The 26,277-nt window shown below is 38.3% G+C and overlaps 1 protein-coding gene across 1 annotated transcript; it reads left to right on the top strand.

The window, feature by feature from the left end:
* Positions 1–3,747: 3,747 nt before the first annotated feature.
* On the top strand, positions 3,748–7,087 carry irx2a (iroquois homeobox 2a). The gene is made up of 3 exons (XM_077598930.1): positions 3,748–4,336; positions 5,266–5,671; positions 6,154–7,087. Exons 1-3 carry the CDS (start codon positions 4,097–4,099, stop codon positions 7,020–7,022), a joined length of 1,515 nt encoding a protein of 504 aa, XP_077455056.1. The 5' UTR covers positions 3,748–4,096; the 3' UTR covers positions 7,023–7,087.
* Positions 7,088–26,277: the final 19,190 nt, after the last annotated feature.

Here is a 26,277-nt window from a genome sequence, read left to right as displayed (position 1 = left end):
TTTTTTTTCTTTGACAACGGGGGGTTAGAGTCATACTTTGATCACTAAGAACTGTTTCCTGAACATCCATTTGGGTCACAAACATGTTAAACAAATCAGACCCAAAGAAAGAGCTGCCTTTTTGATTTTTTTTTCATGGCTTGGATAAACAAGAACAACAGTGACAACAGAGCAAGCAGCATAACATCTTCGAGGTAACGTGGCAACTAATGTTCTCCACTTCAGCACATCAGAGGCACCCCATGTTTCAATCGCCCTAAAGGTACCCGTTTACAAAGTGATACAGCTTAGGGTTTTTTAACTTGGGGTGAGGGGCTGATTCGAAACCCCTTCTGCTGCCAAGCACATGGACGGCTGCTGATTAGAAAGAGGGTTGGCAGCAGTGGGCAGATGCCAGGCTGGAAGAGAAATAATGGTCTGTCCTCAGCCTCCATCACTTATTGACCCACCCCCCACAAAATCTTAAACTGGGAAAGATCATAAGGGATCAGACGCGACTTTTTTTTGTCACAATAGCTAAATTTTCCTCTATTGATATCAATAGTTTTCTGGAGTGTAGGATCACATAAAAAGCTCCACATTCGTCTGGCTACAATGAGGTTTACTCCTCTCATCTGTATGTCTACACATTGACTTCAACACAAAACCGACATGTGTACTTCTGTGTGCACTGTGCGTGTTTGGTATACTCAACACTCAGAATTATAGAAGCTATCTGATTTTCCTAAAATTACACAGAATAAATAATCATGAGGTTGAAACATAATTCATGTAGATTTTTTAAAAATCAGAACTAAAGATAGGAAATGATACAATAGACTATGAAGTCAACAGGACAATACATACAGATATAATGTTTTTTTCGGGCGCCTTGTGGTGTATAGGTTCACTCGCCTGACTTCGGTGCGGGCAGGCGCGGTTTGACTGTGAGTGGGGATGGTTGTTTGTCTCTCTGTGTGCCCTACGGCTGACTGGTGACCATTCTAGGGTGTAGTGTGCCTTTTGCCCGAAGTCAACTGGGTTAAGCTCCATCATCCCCCGCAACCCTTTGGAGGATGCGCAGTATGGAAGATGAATGAATGAATGTTTTCTTCTTTGCTTTACTTCTGTAGTAATAAATATGGGTGAAATTATGAAGCCACACAGGTAGTGGTCTACCTAATTCTCCATCCAAATGTATGACTGTCTTTGTCTAAAACATTTTTCTTATGCATCGCGTGTTCCTCCAATCTGAATTTCCTCCTTACTTTACTACTCTCTACCGCCTTTGTTGCTTTGCCTGTCTCACAGTCCATCTATCTTTCCAGCTCTCCATCTCTCTTCTCCCATCTCGTATATCTCCATCAGGGTGGGACAAAAATATTTTAGGAGCTGCAATCTGACTGAAACTGAGACCTGGAATGCACTCCTATACTGACACACATGACACACACAGAAGTGCACATGCTACACAACAGGCCGACAGGTGCACTTTGAAATTGACAATTTGCTTATGCACACAGACACGTACACTACACGCACACACACACACACACACACACACACACACACACACACACGCACACGCACACGCACACACACACACACACTCTCACACACACACACACACACACGCACATCTGCAGCTATGCCACTCACGTGCACGCTCTTCTCCTAAGGTAAGGTGACACTGGCCTGTATTCTATGAGCAGATGAGACAGTGCCCCCTGGTGCGGAGAGCCCAGTACTCCTTGACGTCCATACCACCAATTACAGGTCCCATTCTGTAATTCAGTTTGTCTATTTTTAATATTGTTTAATATTTTCCACTGTTTAAGACGTTTGGTCAAAGCATCTTGATACCAAAATGTACGTATTGTGGGACTTATCAAAGGAAATATTTATTGTGATTGCATTGACATTTTATGTGATTTTATTGTTTTTAATAAAACAAAATGGTGTCATGTTTTTTAAATGTGCTTTTGTTTTCATTGTAATATTACAAAATAAATATAATGCAGGTCTTTTTCTAAGTTTTACCTAATGTACAGTAAATTTAGAAATTTTACAAGAACATTTTTTTTCTCTGTTACATAAGCCTATTATTTTAGAAACCATCCCCACTGTAGTTAATTTAAGGATAAAATAACTGTTCAATTATGAGGTATCCCTGAAATGTTCCTTGTGGTACTATACATACATTTACACTTTTGTGCAATAATTAAGTCTCAGTGTATTACTTATTGTACCATACCTCCTTCATTCCTGGCCCTACGGTACCATAATTCAATTAAATATGTATTTGTATGAATAACATTTAAGAATTTCATATGTAATCTTTTTTTTATTAACAGTGACAAACGCTTGTTTTTGAGAGTTCCGTGTCATTGTAGCCAGCAGACAAACTGTACTGCATAGATTTAAATAACGGCTGTTTGTTGTTTACAAGTCTGCTGGACCACAATGCACTAGGGGGACAAGCACCTGATGGATGAATACTGATGAGGAAGACTACTTGGCCACTCTCTTCATTAGTTAGTTGCCACCTTGACTGCTGTCAGAGCCTCGGGTTTCAGAGAATGCTGTTGTCTCGCACAGAGGTCATAATGCCTTTAATCACGATAATAAAGGACGGGCAAATGTCTACTTTGCTTGTCGACAGAATTCGCAAACACATATACCCAAATAAACACCATATACGCAACAGGGGAGACAGGTGGCTCCACAAAAACTTTGCATTGTAACACAAGTTTGGATTATATGACAGCCACTAACCAAACAAGGACGATACGCTTCCTGTGAAAAATGTATAACATTAAAAGAACAAGAGGTGGCCTGGCGGTAGGGTGGGTAGTGCATCCGCCTCACAGTTTTGGGGTTGAGGGTTCGATTCCTGGTCAGTCCTCACTAAGTGGAGTTCGCATGTTCTAGGTAGGCTTGTTGAACACTCTAAATTGCCCCTATATATGAATGCGAGCGTAAATGGTTGTCCATCTCCTTGTGCCCTAAGATTGGCTGGCCACTGATTCAGGGTGTCCCCCGCCTGGTGCCTTTAGTTAGCTGGAATAGGCTCCAGCACCCCCATGACCCTTGTAAGGATAAGCAGCTGAGAAAATCATTGAATAAATGAATAACGCAACATGAAACAGTACACATGGAGCAAATGAAAGAACCAGGGACACCGCCCACAGGCCGCATTACACACTACTTTAGAGAGGACGCTCTTGTCCACACAGTACGTTGGACCAGCTGCAAATTTTCATTCTCCCTCTCTCCTTCTCTCTCTCTCTCTCTCTCTCTCTCTCTCTCAGCCCTCTCTCTCTTCTCCCTCACTCTCTCTCACTCCCTTTCTTCCCCTCTCTCTCTCTCTCTCTCTCTCTCTCTCTCTCTCTCTCTCTCTCTCTCTCTCTCTCTCTCTCTCTCTCTTAGTTAGTTTTAATTATGAATAACTGTCTACCTTAATTTAACATTGATTAGATGCAGACATGAAACTTATTTTGCAATAATTCTGCAATAATCATGAGTTAAGTGCAATATACTCAAGTTTTACCTAGCAGTTATAGATAGGACAAAAGAGTAAATTGCGAGGAATATAGCAAGGATCATATGCTGGATGGAGCCCACTTCTTGCAGTGCACTTTTCTTTTTGTTCAGCGTCTCTTTCTGAGGCAAAAAGGGGGCGGGATGGATATTCTGATGAGCCGGAGTGACAGCTCCAGTCCCCCCCCAAAGCCTTGTGTGAGTGTGAATGCATGTTTGTGTATGCGTGTGCGTGTGTGTATGTGTGTGTCCAACTCCATCGGCTCCTTCGTTCCCAACTCCTCACATAGCACTGCGTACTAAAATCACCGGACGCTAGGGGATCAAGACGCACGCCACCCTGCCTCTATGTGGGCTCTTTGACAAACCGTACGCTTTTCCGCCACAAAGGGGGCATCGGGGGAAGTTTTTTTTTTAAATTTGTATTTCACTGTCTGACGTGATTGTTTGCACCACCGATTATTGAGACGATTGTTTTGGCCGCTGTCGCCCGCCTTGTGCGCAGTTCCCCCCTTCCCCTAGTGCGCCGTTTACCTTCCTACTGGTTTGGATCGGTCATCTACCCCCACGCGCACCCATGTCCTATCCTCAGGGTTACCTTTACCAGCCCCCGGGCTCTTTGGCTCTTTATTCCTGTCCGGCTTATGGGGCCTCGGCGTTGGCTGCTCCGCGGAATGAAGATTTGGCGAGGTCGTCCTCCGGCTCGGCTTTCAGCCCGTATCCCGGATCGGCTGCTTTCTCTGCCTCGGCCAGCGCAGGCTTCTCCAGTCCGCTGTCTTATTCTACGGACCCCGCTACAGGATTTCCACAATACATGGTGAAATATGTAGTTTGATCATTTGAAAAAAATAAATAAATATATATTTTATGATAGGCATGTAGTTAAGACCGTTATAAAAAGTCCGCAATGTCGCTGCTTTCACCCCTTATTGATATAACTCTCTGTTTGTGTACAATAATGACGGGATTTGACAGTTTAAGATTTTCCAAATATGCCTGGCGGTGGTATTCACAGATTCAAATTAATGGCAGTCTAATTTTAAAGGGGAATTTAAAGCGACTTGTAATGGCTTAACAGTCGATGCGCAGCTAATTATGTAAAACTGAATACCCAACGAGGGTATTCATTTAAGCTTTCCTCTCCCAGCAGCGAATTTATGGGTCAGAGGAAATGAATACAAAGCATGCAAAAGCACTTTCTCTCTTGGTAGCTATTAAAAGTCGTTAAATCACAATGGGAAGAGAGATTTTTTTCTTTAATATTATAAAGCAGAATTAATGGTGCTTTATTAAATGTTAGTATATCAGGGGATGCTTGCAAAAGTTAAAAGGATGCATTTAGAATAAATGTAGAATTGATTTTTTTTATGATGGTTGAAAACATGAGTACAATTATTTTACAATATTTACTAATCAATTTGGTCAGTTCATGCACAATTTGTTAACTATTAAACATGACATTTCAAAGTGGAATTCCTGTTTACATTTGAATAAAACCACGACCATTATTTATTATTTGGTTATTTTTGAAAGTATTATTTAATGTTTAATTACTAGAACATTATGATGGTATTCTTTGTCCTTTTTAATAAATCAATAATGTCATCACCCCATGTTTTATAGATAAAAAATGACAATGAAAACTGGTGACATTGCAAGGCATAGTTTAATTGTAAAATTAAGAATTAAAATGATATTTTTAGATGAATCATTTAACGTGAGTTTCATTCAAACTTTCCTCGCCAGAGTTCTCCATATGATGCGCACACGACGGGGATCGCTGGGCCGTTAAGTTATCACCCCTACGGGAGTCCAGGGTACCCCTATCAGCTCAACGACCCGGCTTACCGCAAAAACGCCACTCGGGACGCCACAGCCACCCTGAAGGCTTGGCTGCAAGAACATAGAAAGAACCCCTACCCGACCAAAGGGGAGAAGATCATGTTGGCCATCATCACAAAGATGACCCTGACTCAGGTCTCTACCTGGTTCGCCAACGCCAGGAGGAGACTAAAGAAGGAGAATAAGATGACATGGGCGCCCAGGAATAAGAGTGAGGATGAGGATGAGGAGGATGGGGACGGCGAGAGGAAGGATCTGGAGCGATCGGAAAAAAACCTGGACAACAGCGAGGCTTCGGCCGAGGACGAAGGTAGCCATGCAGGAAAAGGACAAGCATTGAATGATTTCACAAAACGGGGTTTACTTTTAAGTTTCAAAATAATATTTATATCCAAAAACATTAAATATTCAATTATTTGCGATAACATGAATTCGACTGTGGTGGATAAGTTATTAGACACAGTTTTTAGATAATATTCCACGTATATTTTACATAGTTTGATACCAATAATTGTTTGAAACTCAGATTATTATGATTTAAAGTACACTATTTCTTTAAAGGGGACACGTCAACGAAAAAAATGCATGTACTGAGAGTAATTAAAGCGAAAGGGCTTTAAAACTGATATAATACTGTATATGTATAAATATATTTACATATGGGGGAAATAAAATTTAACAATGATAAAGTAAAAGCAATAGAATTAACTCTCGAATTCACTTTCACGAATTTCATATAGAATCGCTGTGGTGTCTCGGGTTAAATGGCATTTCTGATCACTTTGTCCTCAGGTATTAGTTTGCACGTGGACACGCTCACGGACCACTCGTGTTCCGCTGACTCAGACGTGGAGAAAGCGGTTTGCCGGGTGGGAGATTTGGGCTCCGATCGGGCCCGGGACAAATGCGAAGATGACGTGAGGGAGCAGAACCACGCCTCTCGCTTCCAACTCCCCTCCAAATCGCCCACGACATCGCCCCTGATGGGAGTCGAAGCGCCGGCTTTCACTCATCAGCACCAGCGCCTTCATCACTTCCAACAACTCCAACGCGAGGATTTAGCTCGGAGCCTTGGCATGAGCAACAGCATCAATGCCAATAAATCTTGCCTTGAAAGCACAGCGTCTACAGGAATTTCTCCGAACCCCAAACCCAAATTGTGGTCACTAGCGGAGATTGCTACCTCAGACTCAAAGCAGCAACTGGGGCAAACGAACTGCCCCTCCTCCTCTTCCTCCAGTGGGAGTCTTCTCACTCCCCCGACTCCCTCTTCAGCCTCCCCGTCTGCCACTTCGCCCAATATCTATCCACCCCCCTCCCTCATCGGAAGACCGATTTATTACACGTCACCCTTTTATAGCAATTACACTAACTATGGTAACTTTAGCCCACTTCCAGGCCAGAGCATCCTGCGCTACTCTAGCTCATCCGGGGTAAGTCTGGCTGCGGCAGCCGCTGCCGCAGCAGCAGCAGCCGCCGCCGCTGCAGCCAACGAGGGTCTCGGCCTGAATCATTCCCCCGAGGCCGGCCCGCATCCTAAACAGATCAGGGCCGAATCCCCACTGCTCAAAATAAACTCAAACCAGTCTCTTGTTGGTGGTGAGCAACATCAAAAACATCATTTTAGACCTTTAAATCTAGACTCAAAGAAAGGAACGTAGATTAAAGATTGTGAACAGGAAGGAATTTTGAGATTGTATTTGGGGGAAAAAACAATAAGAATGCCCCCCCCCCCCCATATATATATATATGTATGTATATATATATATATATATATATATATATATATATATATATATATATATATATATATATATATACACACACACACACTTCAAGCACGACAACAATGATAATCAATTATTGCTTCTTTGATTTATCACATCCAATGCATACATCAAACCATATTTTTGGGGGCAAAACATGGATTTCTAACAAGATTGGTTAAACATGTAACATGTACTAGCGTGGACCTTATGTGTACTATGTGATTAATTTAACTTAACCAAAACACGCTGTGCAACAAGTGGATCAATCCAACTTGCAAAATAACGAACCTTAAATAGAGCCTAACGTTTATTTTCTAAGAGCAAGGCTGACCCAACACGTGCATTTATGCACGTTACTTACTGAATTACCAAGGATGCACTCATGAATTACCATGGTATCATTTTGACAATATGAACCGATTTACAGTATTCAGTCATTTATTCAAAGCTCGATTGGTTCTTATCCAGGTTTTGTGTTTATTTCCATCTTCAGCAGGTAGGTGTCACAATTGCTTTGAGTTTAAAGGCAATGTGAACACAACATTTGACTTTTTTTCACTTAAATGGTCTCAATTACCACCATAGTTGAACTTAAAGCTACTAACTTTACCCAACTCGAGAGGAATACCCGTTTAAAATATCAGCACTTTGTGTGTCACTTTATGTTTTATTTAGACCTTAAATGATGGGATTGAAGTTCTCACTATTTTGTATGTGATTAGACGGTTACTTCTCAGGTTCCTTTAAGTTTTTTTTCCTTTATTTATGTGTGGAAACATGATTTGGCTTTTTCATCTGTCCCCTTTTTGAAGCTGGGGAGGGGAGCAACACCAATACTAAAGAGCCAGGAGAGCACTTGAGAGGACTTCAAAGTGGAATAGCCTACATTTGATATTTATTTTTTTAATAATAGCAAAATGATGCCGATAAGTTATGCAAGTTGTATTGCAAAAAACTGAAAAAGACAACTGAAATCTGTTTTTTTCTGTAAATATATAAATATAGTATATATTACAAGTTTTTATTTCAATTTGGGAAAAGAAAAACAACTTTGCAATGAGGGTTACTCTTGATAATTTATATATTTTAATGTAAATATAAAAGAAAATAAACAGTGGTGAAGCTACCGGACTGTTGTGGTACGGTATCAGATATTTAAAGCAGAAAATATTAAACTGTTTCCCCAATTATTGTTTTCAAGTGTTTTCCTTTTTTTCTATCAACACTATATGTCTGTCTGTCTGTCTTACTATCACTAGTTTGCGTCAATAATCTCTCTTGTAAACAACTGTATTTTCTTTCTTTATACCCTTTTTAATTCATCTTTCCCTATTGCACATTTATTTTCAAGTGTGATAAATACTGCTATTGTGGGACACATTAGGCATTATGGGCCCCGAGTGGGAATCATCCCTGGAGCTTTTTCTGACGGGTTTATGCAGGTTGGTCTGCCTTGCTTCCTTCATTATAGCTGCATGGCACTGAGCAATTCATAAAAGTCTATCTCAACATCTGCCAGCTCCAATGGGCTGTGTGATGGGCCCTAATAGGACAAGCTTTCTTCTGCTTCTCATCATAACTGGTTGGAATGACCTGCACGAGGCCACAGTTAATTTAACACTTTTAGGAGAGAGACAAAAAATGTAGTATTGATACACATTGGATATAAATGTTCATAGATGCAGTCTATAATCTGATCTCTTATTTCAAATTTGAAAACTACATTTTTCTCAAATCTCATGAAGTCAATTTTCACTGCAGACATGTAGGTTTGGAGGTAACAAAACTTCCAATCTCCTACTCACAAATACATGTCTGAGAGAGACAATTCTATAATATCGGTTTTCTTTACATTGTGTCCTTGTAGTTGACTTTACTTTGATGGTAGAAACATGCAGTTAGAAGTCTGTGGCTGTACTCATATTCACTTCCAATGATTTCATTATATTGTGCTTTACTTAAAGGCATGCTGTACTGTCATGTGGACTCCAAGGAGGACACAATACTGCTGTCAAATAACACCAGAAGCCCTTTCAGAGCAAACAGGAAGTCTCCCCTTTTTCTTACACACCCCTTTCCTTGCTCCAAACTACTGCTCTTGCATCCAAATGTCAACATGCTAGTTAATTTTTATGTAAAAAGTGTTTCACCACCGGTCTCCTTTGAACATATGAAAAAAAGACTCCCACACTGCCTGTGTTTGATTGGGAGTTGTGGCAGGTGAGAATGGGAGCAAGGCGTCCATTGCACATGAGAAACCTCAAGCTGTGAAGTCTGTTGTGAATTTATGTCACAATTAGTCACAATTCCACGGAGAAACCCCTGCTTCCTTTTCAGGGAAAACAAACTATCCACAAAATTGTCTGCTTGACTATGAATTGGTCAACGTTGGTCTTCAAGGCCAAGGCAAAAGAGACACTTTAGTGTACTGCCAAGGTGCCAAAAAGTAAGAGTAATTCACCTGTGTCTTTGAAAAAGGGAACATATTATCCAAATATTCTTGGAATCCCAACATTGCATATCAAATATTTTAATGTTATCATAGAACACCAAGTGTGTACAGCCATACTGAGGACTAGTTGTCATTGAGAGCTAAAAAGATGCTATCTAATATTCATGTGAATGGAGAACGGCGAACAAGTGGACTCATTTCCCTTATCATAGATCAAATAAGCAGCTCATATATGCAGATAATTTATGAGCTTTTTGTATCCTTTTATCAGCCCATCAACCCTTTCTCCTCTAAAATGCTTAAGACATTAATCTCTTATGCTTACCTGTGTACCAATCTGCCACCAACTATTATCATACCACAGTTTCTACTATTTAACACATTTTACTTTTAATTTAGTGGTTTATATGAAAATATTGTCAACATTACAATGAGAAAAGCAGCTCTATTTAAAAATACAGCAGGGAAAACTAAATTAGACAGGTATTCAACTGCAATGACCTTCACAATGAAATAAATTATATTCATTTTAATGTAAAACTCCGGCATTTTTTTAAATATGTATTAAAGAAAAAATTTACCCAAAGCCAGCTAAGAATTGCGCTAACCCACATGTGTCAAAGTGGCGGCACGGGGGCCGAATCTGGCCCGCCGCATCATTTTGTGTGGCCCGGGAAAGTAAATCATGAGTGCCGACTTTCTGTTTTAGGATCAAATTAAAATGAAGAGTATAGATGTATATTAAATTTCCTGATTTTCCGCCTTTTAAATCAATAATTGTAATTTTTTAATCAATTCTTTCTGTGTTTTTAGTTCAAAAATCATTTTGCAAAATCTAAAAATATATTTAAAAAAGCTCAAATAAACATTGTTTTAGATCTATATAAAAATAAATATTCAGGTCTTTTAATCCAGTTTTTAAAATCCATTTATATAAAAAAAATCTAAATATTATATCTAAACTGCGACCCAAACCGAGTTTGACACCCCTGCTCTAACTCATCTATGCATAAGGTTTGTGGATAAAGAGATTAAAAAAACAACAGATTCACACAAACCAGGGTTTAATGTGTTGTCCCTGCAAGGCTTACTTTAAAAACACATTTGTAAATAAAGTAATTACAAAAAAGACAAATTGATTATTGAAGTGCCCTACAATGTGAAATATAGGTTTTATTGATTGTCTAAATTCCTTGTTGTTTGTTCATGTGTCTATCACAAACTTAATGAAATCGCATCCTCATGTTAACCACCCACCTTCATACCATACCCCAACTTTCACCACCCACCAGCAAATGCTCCTCCCTCCCTTCCATTTCTCCTACAAAAGCTCTGACTGTAGCCTTCCAGCTCTAAATATGGTTTATTCCCCAAGAGACTGCACTTTGAGCGTAACATACACTCTCCTCTCTCGACATCTTCTTCAATCTCTACCTCTCTGAGGACAATCTTTCTTTTGACTCCCAACCCACCATGGAATATTAGTCTTTTTGCATTTAATCAGCCAACACTCGCACCCAAAAGAGTTCCAATTCATTAAAAGCACTCAGATATTCAGGCCAGCTGCCTGCTGGAGACTGGTTCAAGACAAGGTGGAGACAGACAGCAGAAGCGTGTGTGTGTGTGCATTTTTTGCGGGGGTGGGTGCAAAGGGGGGTTGTATTTTCTCTCACATTTTGTGGAGAAAGGGTAACCCAAACCTCAGCAATGAGCAGGCCATGCTCAGCACTATTCTCCAAAAGCTATATCAAACCACCCAACACTCATGTCAGTGAGGTGAAAGGCAGGAAGGGGGTTGGGGTTGAGGGGGTTTAAGTACACACGTGCAGGCACATCGGTTCAGTAAGGGTTTTAAACTTGAGACTGTTGATCCATCTTTATAAGCAAGGTAAGCGCCTTACATCTTTCTATTAAAGCGATTTGAGGATGCATTCTAATAAAATTACGCTGACAAAGAGCATGTTAGCAGAGGGAAGTATACAGTATTTGTTATATTTTCTAATTATACACAGTCACATCCACAAACTGTAAAGTGTAGAAAATAAAATGAAAAAAAAACAAACATGAAGGAAATATATGGCACAAACGTGACACAAAATTTAGTCCTGATGGTTTTACATTAGAAATTTATATTTTAATGACAATTAGTAGAAGCCAAGATTTGAAACATGGATGAGAGAAATCTCGAAGGAACCCCTAGTCTGCCCCTGTCCCTCCATACAGTCGGAGGCAAATGAGCATGGCTTACAAGATCTGATTAGGTGTAAATTAAAACTTCATTAACCGTCTGTGCCGATTAACAGAAGGGCAGAGGATTGCCTTTGTTTAAGTTCATCATATATTGCTCTGTCTCTGATACAATGTTGTTTGTCTGTATTATATATAATTGATGTTCTGTATGTCTTCAGCATTCATCTTTGATCTTCAACTCCCAATAGTGTACAGTTTTAAATATGTATGAGGCAGTCATATTAATTGGGTTACACAGGTCAAAGTTCAAAATGAACCCATCTTTCCACTGACATTGGACACGACAATATTGGTATGCAATGGTAAATTTACAACAACTACAACTGGTGAACAAAAATGTTGAAAGCCACGAAAAAGTAGTAGTGGAAGTTGGAGGGAAGAATACATTCAGCACCATAAATTAAAGTTGCAATGTAGATTGGACTGCAAATGGAGAGCTTACATTCTGGTTCAGCTCCATTGACGAGCCCTGGTGCCTGCAACCATTGCCAATGGTGCACTTTCTAGGCTTCTGGACCCATTGTGATCATTGGCTTATAGCCTTTGGAAATTGACCATCCCCAGGTAGGAAAACAAATCAATAATAAATCTCCCTATCAGGACCTGGTTGTATCATTCAATCCGTGTGGTACGAGAACCTCAGTTCCTTGCCTAAAAAAAATATACTATTATTCTTACAACATATAAGTGCAGCTTTGATAAAGTGAGTAAAAACAGACATAAATCCTTTTAAAGGTTGATTGGACTGTGGTAAGCATAGCCTGACACCCACAATTTGATAACCTTCCCACCCAAACTTGCTTTACAGCCAAGCACTGCCACAGGATATTTGATAGAAAGATAAGTACTGATGGAGAAGATACATTCTTTAACCTCTCCTTAATATATGTATCTCTTGTGGGTGGAAAAAAATGACAAGGATAGCAGAATTTGTCAGTCTGAAGATTTGAGAGAAGCTCAAATGAAGCTTTTTAAACGAAATCTTAAAAAAAAAGGCCAATTAGTGAAGTGTCACTTTCCATTTTATTGTAGTTCACATATGCTTTTCTTCATGCCATGTGATGATCAGTCGATGTGGATTTGAAACACATTTTTGATGTAGCGTTTTTGATGAAGGTCAGGTTATACCTCAGAGGGTTTAAATAACCACTTGTACAGCTTTAGAGAAATGATCCAGTGAAAATGGAATGTTGGAATATTTTGAAATGTTACTTGGATGCAGTTGAGATGATCACAAATCTATCTAAACAAAATCATTGCAGGAGATTACCTCGCCAAATTATTTGAATGTATTACTCCAAGAATAAAGTCTTAATGATATTAATTAACCAACACTTATGATCTTAACTCATTAATTCCTAGGAGAAATACTGAGTACACTACACATGTTTCATATCCATTAAAAACACACCAGCCTCAAGGAACAGGTTCACTAATGTTGGAAACTCCACTATAATCTACCAGCCTTGGTTTCCTTTGGTAAATACTATAACCATAAAATACTCACCTAATTTTGAATAAATCTAGCACTTCAAAATCATTCATTCATTTCAAATCTGTTTTATATTGTAACAGTATATATATTTTTTTAAATTCACTAGTAACTGGAAAATAATGTAACTCACAAGGGGAAATTTTACGCACTTATACGGGCAAGGTTACCTTTTTATATTGGCTCACCTTGCCAGCTGACACTTGCAGGAGTTTCCCCAAAAAGCATGGTGTTGATGCTATGTTACCCACTAACACAAAGAGTGCAGTGTGAACTCATGCACACACATTATCACATGCGCACAATCACGCATACTTATGTGCATGCTCACTCATTGACAATCATTTTCCACCTCCACACAAGCAACCCCCACCACCCTTGGGTGGTGAACAACATCTGCTTATCCAACCCTTCGCCGATGCCCCTGGCGTGGCTGCTGGGCTCCTCGTGGCTGCATTACCACAATGACACAATGTTTGCCTTTCTGTCACCCATTACCAAAATGTGTAGTGACAATCAATCGAGTTTCCCCCACACCCCTTTTTCTTAATGAACCCTTTCCCTCGTAGTTACCTGGGATCACCAACAATATTTTTCCATGAAGGCCTGGCACATAACCATGTTCTCACATTTTGGCATGATCCTCATTTTTTTTGTGAATTGTCCTGAATCACTTTTTAACTTGTTGGTTTTAACCTGAGCAAAGGGGCAGCTCTCCCTAATGCCCATTTTTGATGATTAAGACAATGATTACTTTGGGATAATCTAAAAATGATGGGAAAGAAATTCAAATTAAATATGAACAGTTTGCAAATGTGTCAAATATATTGACAAAGGGGCATAATGCTCTGGACACACAATTTGTACCCATCTTGGCCAATTACTCCTACTCGACTGTGTAGTCCCACTGTATTTTGACACAGACAGACATAATATATATTAATTGGTCAGACAAATGTCCTCAATGATTCTGCTTCTATCTCACTCACAACACTAAAGAACATACACAACTTAGTACTACTTGGACATTACAAAATAATGTGGACATACACTCTGTTTTTGTGCTTCAACTCAACTTTTTACTTTTATTTTTTGTCCCGCTTGTTCTTATACTGCAGCAAAAAAAGATAGGAAACAAAAAATAAAATAAAAAATCACCTCCAGTGTTTGCTAATTGGAACGGGCTCCCGTGGAGATGAGCAGGCAATGTGCTTGATGAGGCATAAAATGATGATTAATTAATTTACTGCTCAGTTGGTCATCATACTGAGAGCTGTACGAGATTCCATGCAGTCAAGCCTGAACTCTACTCCAAAAAAGGACACAAAACAACAAAAACAGAAATATAAATTCACTTTATTATATTCATGTTCTGAGTTACAAACTTTTTACAATATAGTCCAACAAGCAGAAACATTTTCCTCCCCAAGGAAATCGACTTTTATACAGAAAACACAACAACGACCAATACTTCCCTTCTTCTTGATCACCCCAAGGGAGGCCATTTCAACTCCATTTCATTAAACTTTGGGAAAGTGCCAACATGCCATGATTTTGGAGTCAACATGCCAAACATTCAATTTAATGTAAGTGCAGAAGCCGTTTATCAATCCAATAATTTTTCTACATCTATTTAAAATGAATATTGATTGAAACCATCTGGAATAACTGTAGGTGAAATGTTATTCTAACCATCAAAATTATTTAACAAGACTACTATCATGCTTTACTGTATGCTGCCAACAAATAGGGGGAAAATAAGCAGTGACAGGAAGAGTGAAAAACATCAAGGAGAGAAAACCATCGGCTTTTCAAACAGCCGAACCAACATTTATTTCGCTATATAAGTTTCATTGAGAAACTGAAAAAAAATGTGACAAGTTAAACCAAAATTGGTGCCTAAAATGATACAAAACAGTCGGAATTATGAAATTTACGCCATGAACCTGAACGTCAGAAGAACAAGACTGAAAATATATTGTTTACTCTTTTGCTCCGTTCAAAGCACTGCAAAGGAAATTCAATATCTTGTGTCTTTCCAAAGTGGACCAAGACAAGTCAAACAAGTCATACTGCACCAAGCTTAAATAAGTCATACCCAACAAAGGAAGAACACGGTCGAAATAATTTGTTACATGGACTGATATTGAAATTGACAAATGGTCTTTCATGTCGCTTTAACTTCTTCCATTCTTTTTCCACATTGACTCGTGGGCCTTTCAGGTCTGAGCCCAGTCCATTACAGAGCATTCTTCTGGGGCCAAACATGTCAGACAGACAACAAAAACCATTGTAACACAGCCGTGACCAACTACAGAGAGAGTGTGTTTAGCTTCAGGCCATGTCCTTAGGACACAATTCCTCAAATCTCATTGGGCAATGCTCCATGAAAGATGTAACTGCAAATCCATCAGAAACTCTTCTGAAGAAATTCAGATTTGGAGTACACACATGGCAATAGTGGTTGGGAGTAGGTAAGTGCATGTCTTTTTACTCTCTGCTGTGTCAGAAATTTTTCACCTTCCACCAAGATCACACACATACACACACTGCATGCACACACCATATAGAGCACACACGAGAAACCTGGACAGCTAAACGAAAAAGCTGCGCTGTAGACCTTGTCAGTTCTGTTCATATTATACCTGACAGAGAGACACAACCAGAGCCATGTCAAAAGACGAGCCCTTAGCCTCTAACAGAGGCAGCGCATGGGGAATGGCTTCATATGTCTACTGCTAGCCTCTCCTAGCAAGTTGACAGGTGCCATCCTTGACAGCTAAGAATTTCACCTTTGGAAAAACAGTTTCTCTCTGTGGGGCTAGTGTAATAATACGCGTATGGAATAAAAATTGGAAGACAAACTAAAGCAAAGGCACGTAAAAAAGATCTGTCTCATATTTGTCTCAAGAAATACTTTGAAATCCAGTTTCCCTTCAAACATTGAAATAAAAATATGTGAAACAAATCCAAGTAGACCTTGCCCAAGATGAGTAAGTCATATATACTGTCTGACATTTTGTGCAATTATTTATTTATTACAACTGGGTTGTAGTGTTAATGCACTATGAGCTCACATTATAAAAAGAAAATATTCCTTGATTTCATGTATCTTCCATCCATGTTATAGTCTTGTCGTTTTTAGTTTCCTGCCCCCAATGTTATACAGGTTCAAGTTGGGTAATGCTGATACACTTTCCTGCTAGTTGCACAGATGACCTCTTAGTCACCGACAGGTGATGGTAACTAGAGTCGCCCACCAAATTATTTATACACACGCCAACAGACAGCCATCCGTAACCCTGGACTGTAATTTGGCTTCAACAAAGTTACTGTATTGCCTTCTTTGTAAGTGAATACTACCACATAGATGTGGCTTCAAGTGCCAGACTAGCCTGATCCAAAAGCAATTGACTGGTTTAGGGACACTTTGTACACCAACAATGGGCTAGTGAACTTTTGATCCACTAACTTTTTAATGAGAGATTTGATTAGTAGCAATATGCCAACGAATAGATACACTGTTGGATGCCACTGTATTACAACTAAGAACAATATATGTAAATTAGTGTACATGTTTCACTCACAGAACTTGCAGTAATGTGTTACTCCAAAAACAGCAAGAAAATACTTTTTAACAACTTACAACCTACTGTACTATAGCTAATTTATACTCCTTAAGCTTGGGGAGCGTCTGGCAACTTTTTGCATATTAAGAATTCCAGTTTCCGTTTGTCTTGGAATCAAAAAATCGTTCGTAATTTTTTATTAGTGTTTTTGGTACTTTGAGAGCGGATTTGATCACATTCATAATCACTCAATGGTGGATTTTATCAAATGTACTTTCCTGGATTGAGCATAAAGGACCTATTTGGCATGTGCATAAACTGACACCTGCCATCCCAGGACAACGTTAAGGTACACTGAGCAGGAGCCACAACAGCAAGCACTAATGTCATGCCATCGTCTTGTCAGCACCCCTTACCTACTCAATAATTTACATCAAGGTGTCAGACAAAGCTGCCTTGGCTCATTCAAGCCCAGTTAAAAAAAAAACAGCATAAAGAAAACAACAGCAAAGCTTGCTCCACTTTTTCATACCCCAGCACCTCCTTGTGGCAAGAAATATTTGAGTTGTGAATTTAACGGTATTTCAGAGAAAAGTCGACAGTTCATGTCACACTTTTCATGATTTTTAATAAAACATAAAACACACACAAATGCACGTGCAAACACATATGAACACACATGCACCGAAACACACACGTAATGTTTTTTTTTCCCCAGTGGAGTATTGGAATGAAAATAATTGTCCGAGACCAAAAAAACAAACTGTCAAGCCCCCCAAAAATGTAGTTTTTCTTAATTGATTTGGTTCTATGACAACAATGTTTCTTTGTGAGATTTCTACCTCTCATACAAATGAGCTGTTGTTTAATAAAAACATTTGAAAAATAATTGTTTTGTCCTTAAAAAAGTGTTTTCTCCCTAAAAATTAAAATCTCATTTGTCACGGTCCTGCATTATTTTCACACTTCAGCAGTAATTTTCCAGGTTCTCTGTCTGATATGTTACTGGATTTGTCATCAAACAACATTGAACATGTCATGAGTTGAACTGAATACACCCATATCCTTTGCCGCTGCCCCCTCTTTAACTCCTAAAGTGCCTGTGTGCAGTTACGGAGGGTTTCGAAGAATGTGTGACTATGATGGATTTGACAAGAGGAAAGTGTTAATGATAGTCCCCTTTTGATGGCTGGATCTACTTCACACACATTTGCATTTCCATTCATCATCCCAGCATTTATCCTTATGGGGTGGCTGCCAGATCTAATTACAGTGCTGGGCCAACAGGGGTGACACTCCTGATTGTACGGCCTCCACTGAGTTCCCTTCCTTATCTGTTTTTTCTTTCGGTGCCATTTCATCCCATTCTTAGTTATTTCAATTTTCTAAAATTATTCTAAAGTTTTAATGTTACTATTATCTACTTTTTAATATTGAACTGCTTTCTTTTCTGCACTCCTTTTTCTATATTTAAATAAAGTGTCATGCAGGAAGTGAAACCATGTTGCCACAACAATATAGTTAACTCAGTCTACATGAATTCATTTGAAGTTATGATATAATATTTATGACAAGGAAAATGATTTTGTTTCATAATGATGTTCGCCTACATCACCCTCCACTGCTTTCTTTTCTCACAGTCTTATTGTGGGATTTAGACACACCTGAAAAGGACTCTCAAAGATGGTGATTATTACATTTTTCATATGTTAAAACTGATCATCCGCTTCCTACCGAGTGCTTAAGAGAATGATATACAATAATATCTTAACTCTGCATTTGTTTTCAAGTATCTCCTGTTGATGTTAAGTTCCAATTGCATTACTGCAAAGTTTTCACCTCAAGGTGCATTGTTTATCAGAACAAAGAGCAAGTCCTGTAATGCCAAGGGGGTTGCTGCAGGGTCACAGCTGGACATCCCACAAAACAGCAAACCGTCTCTGTCTATTTATCACGCACGCTGCATGATTTGGACAAGTCATTCTTCAACTGCAAAGAGATGCTTACACACAGAAATGTCAACATCTCAGACAATTATGACCAAAGTCAACAACAATGGCTGATGTCTGGAAGAAAACAAACACATATTCCCTCTTTTATTTTACTTATTTATTGGGCTGTTCAGAGATTTAAAATCAAAGTGTGCTGGTATATGAAAATATAAAGACATTTGAAAAAAGCATAATGTTGCATTGTAAGGAAACTGTGACTTTGCTGCAATATATATTTTTGTACCATTTTTATTGTAACCAGATCACTGTATGAACAAAATAAATGGAAAAGTTCTACAGCCTCCTATTGACAAGGGTTAGTGTGTTTTAAATGCGAAGAGAATCGAGTACTCGAGAAAAAACAAACAGATTAACTCACTTCTTTTAATGGTTAGTCCCAACACACAATATTGGATTATGTGACAAAAAGAACAGATTATAAGATTTCAGACGAGGAGGCGCTTTCACAAAGCCAATAACTAATATGCGCACCCAAACACATATAGCTGCCATATGCATTAGTTAGACAGAGAACCCCCAAGATGAGAGAGGCTCTTAATTATTGAGCAGTGATCAGCAAATGAAACACACATGTTAACCTTGGTGTTTGTAGGTAAGTCTGTGGGTGTGTGTATGCGCAGAGATGACAGCGAGAGGGAGAGAGAGAGAGAGAGAGAGAGAGAGAGAGAGAGACAGAGAGAGAGCGAGAGAGAGAGAGAGAGAGAGAGAGAGAGAGAGAGAGAGAGAGAGAGAGGAATGGATGGATGCGGAGAGAGGGAGGAGGAGGGAGGGGCAGAGAGAGAGGATGGGGGATGGCACAGTCTCGACCTATGTGATGTGTCTGGTTTAAAAATGTACCACTGTATATAGTTTGGTCTTAAATGTATTGTTTACTGTTATTATAGTTTGGTCTTAAAATGTACCGTTTACTGGTTTACCATGTATATAGTTTGGTCCTAAAATGTGCCGTTTACTGTATATGTTGTTTATACATATACAGTGTGTATACGCATGTCATTAGGGCCAACAAAGAGCAATACAACAACATTTGAAGGGGTACCTAAATTATTATTTAGCCATGGACAAAACAGACAATATGGAAAGCATTTTCAGACCTGTATAGATTACGTGCAAGACCACAGCACTAAGTGACAGTTTGAAGAAGACTTGCAGAAAACAGACACTCACACACATGCACATTAAATGTAAAACTCTCATTGATTGCTATGCTCTCTCAGAAAGGTGAGTCATTAGCAGAGGACTTGATCGATAGCTGTGAGATCACCTTCCTTTTTTTTACACACCACAGTGAATTTATGGAGTCACAATATTGTGGTAGCAGTTCGACAAATGAGTTGTTAGCGCGTTGGCCTCACAGGTCTGGGGTCCTAGGTTCGGATCCTGGTCGGTTCTCCTGTATCGAATTTTCATGTTCTCCTCGGGCTTGCGTGTATCTTTCGAAGAACACAGAATAAATGTAACTTTACATTTTACAAGATTTGGAATCCAATTGTCCTATTGGTGCCACTTTCAAAGGAGTGACGCTCACAAAACGGCTACTCGGAAACTTCACCTGTCTTCGCCACTGTTGCGCACACGTTCCCCGTCTGGGTTTTTACTTTCAGCAAAATGTGCAACGCCACATTAGTTTTGCTCCCAAACCCAGAATTGTATGGGATGAGCCATGGATACCCCTCTACTGACCAGATTTATCAACCTATGGGTCAATTGTGTTTATAAAAGACCTCTTCCACAAACTGTTTTTTGTGTGGTTTACAAATTATTATTATTATTATTATTATTATTATTAAAAAATGTATTTATTTTTAAATTGTATTTATTATTAAAGTGTGACAGAATTACAATTTGCATATGTTTTTCTGGCTAATTTATATATCTGCCATAGCTTTACTGTATTTGTGTCATTTTGGAATGATGTATTAGACTTTAATGGAATTTGATTAGCGCATTTATAGTCCAATTGAATTACATCCGTAAGTGGATAGGAGCTGACATATGTTTCAGTATCTCCCGTGGAGTGATACATTATTCCGTGGTCTGTATGAAAACATAATGAAATATAAATATCCATTAATCCTCACATTTCATCAAGTGAGTCCCCACACAGTTGAGCTGAGCTTCAGTCTGCTTTTAATACTATGTGATGTCTCTGTGTATTTTGCATGAGGAGTTGAGAGTATTAACATTCCGCTGTTTAAAATGTCTGTGTGTGTGTGGGTATATACATGTGTGTATGTGTGTATGTGTTTGGCCATAAGAGAGCAGTTCATACTGTGAAAGAGGTGTCTTTATTATAAGCTGCCAGAAGTAGTGGCAGCTTGGGAAAGGAGCTGCCACAGTGAGGTAATCGAAAGTCACTAGGCCGAGATGCAACAAGGGGCGCTTGAGAGCCTCATCGCGGCACAAGCCATATGGCATGCTGGCTTGGCAAACCTGGCAACTCTCCCATCTCAATCCAAAGAAGTGTTAGGAAAAAGCCAAACAACAGTTAGGCATTTTTTCCACGCAATGAATGATTGACATTGAAAGATTATTATTATATTATTATTATTATTATTGAATGCATTTCTGTGAGAAAACAACACAAGATAAGATAAATATCAAAGCATTGGAGTTCATTTCTGCTGTGGTTTAATTTTATACTAATGTTGAACCAGAACCGGTGATTTTTTTAAAAACTAGAACATGTAAACCCAAATGATTTTTTGAAGTTACGATCTACTGTAAAGAGTAAACGAAGACAAAGAAAGATGACAATTAAGCGAATCACATTTGGGAGTGACTCTCACTTGACCCTCAACACAAAGGTAATAAAAACCAGAGTAAATATTATCATAATATTGCGGGCAACAATGCCTAATCCCATTGAGAGATTAAAATACCACAACACTATCTAGTCCTGTTGGCATGGCTCCAGTTTTTGTTGAAAAGCTAATTTCATCAACAATTAAAAAGCCTGTTTTCTCTCATGAGATGTCATTACCATGTATTCATTTTATGAAAATAGATCAAATTGCAGTTATCATATATTATCTTTAAACGTAATTAATAAAACATTGTTTTCTGTCTGAATGCTGTTTATTTATTTTTTAATTATCATTTTCATTGTTATTCTAGTCTTTTGGGGATTGATTTATGCATTCCAAAAATAAATTTGACTGTTATGCTTTGGCTTTAGACTGTATGTTACTGTATACAGTATGCAAAATATAATTTGTACTTAAATTAACCTTTAAACTTCAGAAACTGCTTCATCTTTAAAGCAGTTTACAGTAAAGTAAACTGTGTCTATATCTATATATAGTTAATTATATAATATATATAATTTACAGTGTCTATTAGTAGGCCAATATATAATTACAGGTATAAGGAAAATACAATACAATACTATACAATAATATTAATACTCAATCAGGGCAAAAAAACATTCGGCGGTGCATGGTAAACTGCTAACACAACTGCCTCACAGTTCTGAGATCAATGGTTCCAAGAGACCTTCCTGTGTGGAATTTGCATGTTCTCCTAGTGTCTGTGTGTTTTTTTTCAGATACTCTGGTTTCCTTACACATCACAGAGACATTGAACACTCCACATTATCCATCGATATGTAACGATAGCTAATGGAGTGGTGTGGATCGGTGTGAGTAGTCATTCCTCGACACAGAGGATGCAGGTTCCATTCCCTGGCCTGCTGACCTCATCTAAGTATCCTTGAGCAACATACTGAACCTTCCATGGCTCTTGATAATGTGTCATCAGTGGTAGTGTGGTTTTGAGCACAGCATAAGTATCTATTCCCATGACTTTAAGAGAAAAGTTGGAGAATGTGATTCACCATAGTTGCAATTATAAAGGACGATGCCCCGAAAACACATTAAATGTCCTTGATCAGTTAATTCACAGATTTTTAACAAGCATATGTTTATTTATTTACATGTATTTTCTTCTTTTATGTCTTTTAAAAAAGGTTTTCATTGCAGAATATCTTCAGATACTGCATTTCAATTAATTGCCCTGACGTTGAATTATGTCTGCTATGCATTCAGCTCTAAAATGGCTTCTTGTGAAATGGGGGTAGAAATCTAGTGAATAAAAATGGAGTCGATAGATCATGAGGATACTTAACTGTGGACAGCTATGATTACAAGGTATGGGAATGTGCCACAAGCATACTCAGCCCCAATATGTATTGCTTACACTTATAATAAATGTTATCTTTAGGAGGAGAAAAAAAAGCTGTCAAGTTGATGAAAGACATAGATGAGCATCTATATAGCTGACCAGCCATGCATAGATATGCACAAATGCAGTTTTCATATTGAATGCATGTGAAAGAGCAAAAGTATTCTGCTTTAAACCCTATTTCGACAGCATGACTGCCTACCAAGACTGTACTGAATTACTATATTGACTTAGTTGTGTGTAGCAGTATAATAATACTCTCATAAACAAACATGACACCATATCTGCTAACCTTGGATGACTGCATTCATTTAAAAACTAAATAAAACAAACAAGGAAACAATAACACAATAGGAATGCACATATACGTAAGGGAGGTAATGAGAAATGAAAATAAATAACTTCAACATAATCAAAGTCATGTGTAGCCAGGCATATTGTTCAATTAACTTTGATTCTAGTGTTGCAGAATGCATGTTCATAACGTTAGATCATTAATTAGCGTTCCATAGGTCACATGCATACTGTATCATAATTCCGGAGGGCATGATTGGAGCCTTATGATGATGAATAACATGCCATTTTTGCAATTTTTCTATGCATATGATCATGATGTACAAGAGAAGGTATTGTGTGTAAGAGACAGTTGCATCGTCAAAAACGAGGCACAGCGAGAGGTCATTTGGAAATGAAGACACTATATGAAGACGTAGATAAAAATCTGAATTAGTATTCAAGTAATCCTGAATTTACAGTATATACTTTAGCATGTGTGACATGAGAAAGTGGTTTGCACTCTGTGACATTTTTTTGCACAAGAAACAATGCAACATGGGACTGACCACCAAGTTGTTTTGCCCTCAAGCCCTTGGCCAACCCTGGAGGAACCCTGCTTCGACATCACTGCAATAATAAATTTTTCCCTGTACCATTAGTTCTGCATGAATTCAAAGCAAACACAAAACGGTTCATTTCCCATTGATTAGATGAACTTAGAGATGTCACGAGAATATTCTAGAACAAACGAAACCAACAATCAATCGTCAACTACAAATCAAGAATTGGGGCCCCTACTAACGCGGCTAATCTATTTGATGTAATAGATATAATTCAATCTACTTTATTGATTCAACTCACATGTTTTATTTATTTAGATTTAAATTTCATGACTTTTCAGTACGTATTATATTTTCAAACAAATACATTCAATACATACTAACGGAAGTGGCTTCTTATGGTTGATTGTTTTCTCTTATGTATTTTTTTCTTCTAGATATTTTACTTGGAAGAGAAACCGTCCACACTTATACTTTAAACAGCTTCTTTATCTCAGTAATTGAGATGGGTCCCCTGAAATCACAAAGTATAAATAAAACAGGAGCCTAAAGTCATGGAAATGTATTACAGTGCCTAAACCTCATTTCTCTCTGCTAATGCTCATCCTGAGATCTGCTCTATAGACAAGAGTCCCCTGCACTGTACATAATAAAAGGCTCCTAACTAGGCTGTCCAAGGCAGTCCAGATAAAGACTCATCCTTTATACTATATACCCCCTTATCCCATTAATCCCCTTTGTGGCAGTACGGAAAATGTTATAAACTCCAAGCAAATGCACCAATTGCATTTCTCAAGTGATAAATATTTCAGCAACACTGAGAACATATTTAAGCCACATTCAAGGTTTCCTCCACTTATGCGATTATGATCCTGCGCTCGTCTTTTAGAGATAATCAATGACTCTTGTTATCCCTCTTGCTACAATCCTATATTTTTGCGTTCAATGGTGTGAAAATGAAGTGAGCAAGTGTGAAGCATGTGTGTGCAGGTGCAGGTAATGAAAGCTTCAAGATGAAGCACGCCGTGAGTATCATTAATCTACATGTACTGGAAATATATAACCAATTGTCAGAAGGACGCTAAGAGATATTCCATCATCTATTCAATTGGCTTTTAGCAAGCATTGTAAATGCTATGCCCAAGTAATGTGTCTGTATGTGTGTGTATATATATATATATATATATATATATATATATATATATATATATATATATATATATATATATATAAATATATATATATATATATATATATATATATATATATGATCATCTGTGGTTACATTTTAAATTAATCATTATATAATCTTGTTACTGTATTTACCCTAGTGTCCCATCCATATTTTCTGTTGTTACTTTTTGTCTGTGATACATTTTTTTCTGTTATTTGCTCTTCTAACAAATTATTTGCAGCCATCTAGGTTCTGCTTTTTGCCCCCAAATATGCTCAAAGTAACTCCCTTTTACGGTTGTGTAGATATGCAGTAGAATGTGAAGATCAGTTGATGCTAAAAAACACCCCCCAAAAATTTATGTAATTTATGTTACCTTGTTGGGAGAAAAGACCTCACAAAAAAAGAATGAGTTCACTGTGTAGGAATTCTTAAAGTGACGAGAGTGTGAGAGCAGCAAAGCCAGCGAGACATCCCTGACAGCACATTGTGACTACCCCACTCTTTTGCTCAGAGTTCGCCTGAGACAGACAGTTAGCATTAACTGTGAACACCTGGGGTGCCCCAAGGCATTACACCTAGGCCCCTGGGGCTCTTCACCTGAGACAGTAGGGAAGCTGTGTAGCTTCCCTTGCTCCTTCAGAACTGCCTTAAGCATGTTGATAATCACACAGGCGCCCTATAGGGAATTCCTCTTTTACATTAAACATCAGTGCAGCGTGCAAATCAAGAGGCAAAATGGAAATACTCTATTCAACATGTAATTTAACTTTCCAAAAAATGTTCACTTTTGAAAGTTAGCGTTAAAACTAAACATCCATCCCAACCTGCTTCATGAAGTCAACATATTTAATAGGTGAATTAGAATGTGGCATTGGAAAAATATTCACATGATTCAAAATTGTGCCTTATAGCCTATGTTTACATGTTAACTGCATTTCTAATTCTAAAAAAAACATATACAATTTGATAAAAAAAAGTGTGGATGCTTAAACAGGCATGTACATGTGTGTTTATATATGGTATGGATATAAATTCTCAACTGACAAATACACACCATTGCAAAGTGATTCAAAATAACTAATTTGTCCCAGAAATGTAATGTGCAATTTTGCATTGTAACACCTTTCAATGAATCAATATTTAGCTTTTCATTTGTTAACCTTGACATACAAATCTT

The sequence above is a fragment of the Stigmatopora argus genome, chromosome 4 (genome assembly GCF_051989625.1).
Source record: "Stigmatopora argus isolate UIUO_Sarg chromosome 4, RoL_Sarg_1.0, whole genome shotgun sequence".
NCBI lineage: Eukaryota > Metazoa > Chordata > Actinopteri > Syngnathiformes > Syngnathidae > Stigmatopora > Stigmatopora argus.
This window is presented reverse-complemented; position numbering and strand designations above follow the sequence as displayed.

Coding starts and splice junctions, on each gene's coding strand:
- irx2a (XM_077598930.1), top strand. CDS start 4,097: ATGTCCTATCCTCAGGGTTACCTTTACCAGCCCCCGGGCTCTTTGGCT. Junction 4,337..5,265: donor CAGGATTTCCACAATACATG/GTGAAATATGTA, acceptor TTTCCTCGCCAG/AGTTCTCCATATGATGCGCA. Junction 5,672..6,153: donor GGCTTCGGCCGAGGACGAAG/GTAGCCATGCAG, acceptor CTTTGTCCTCAG/GTATTAGTTTGCACGTGGAC.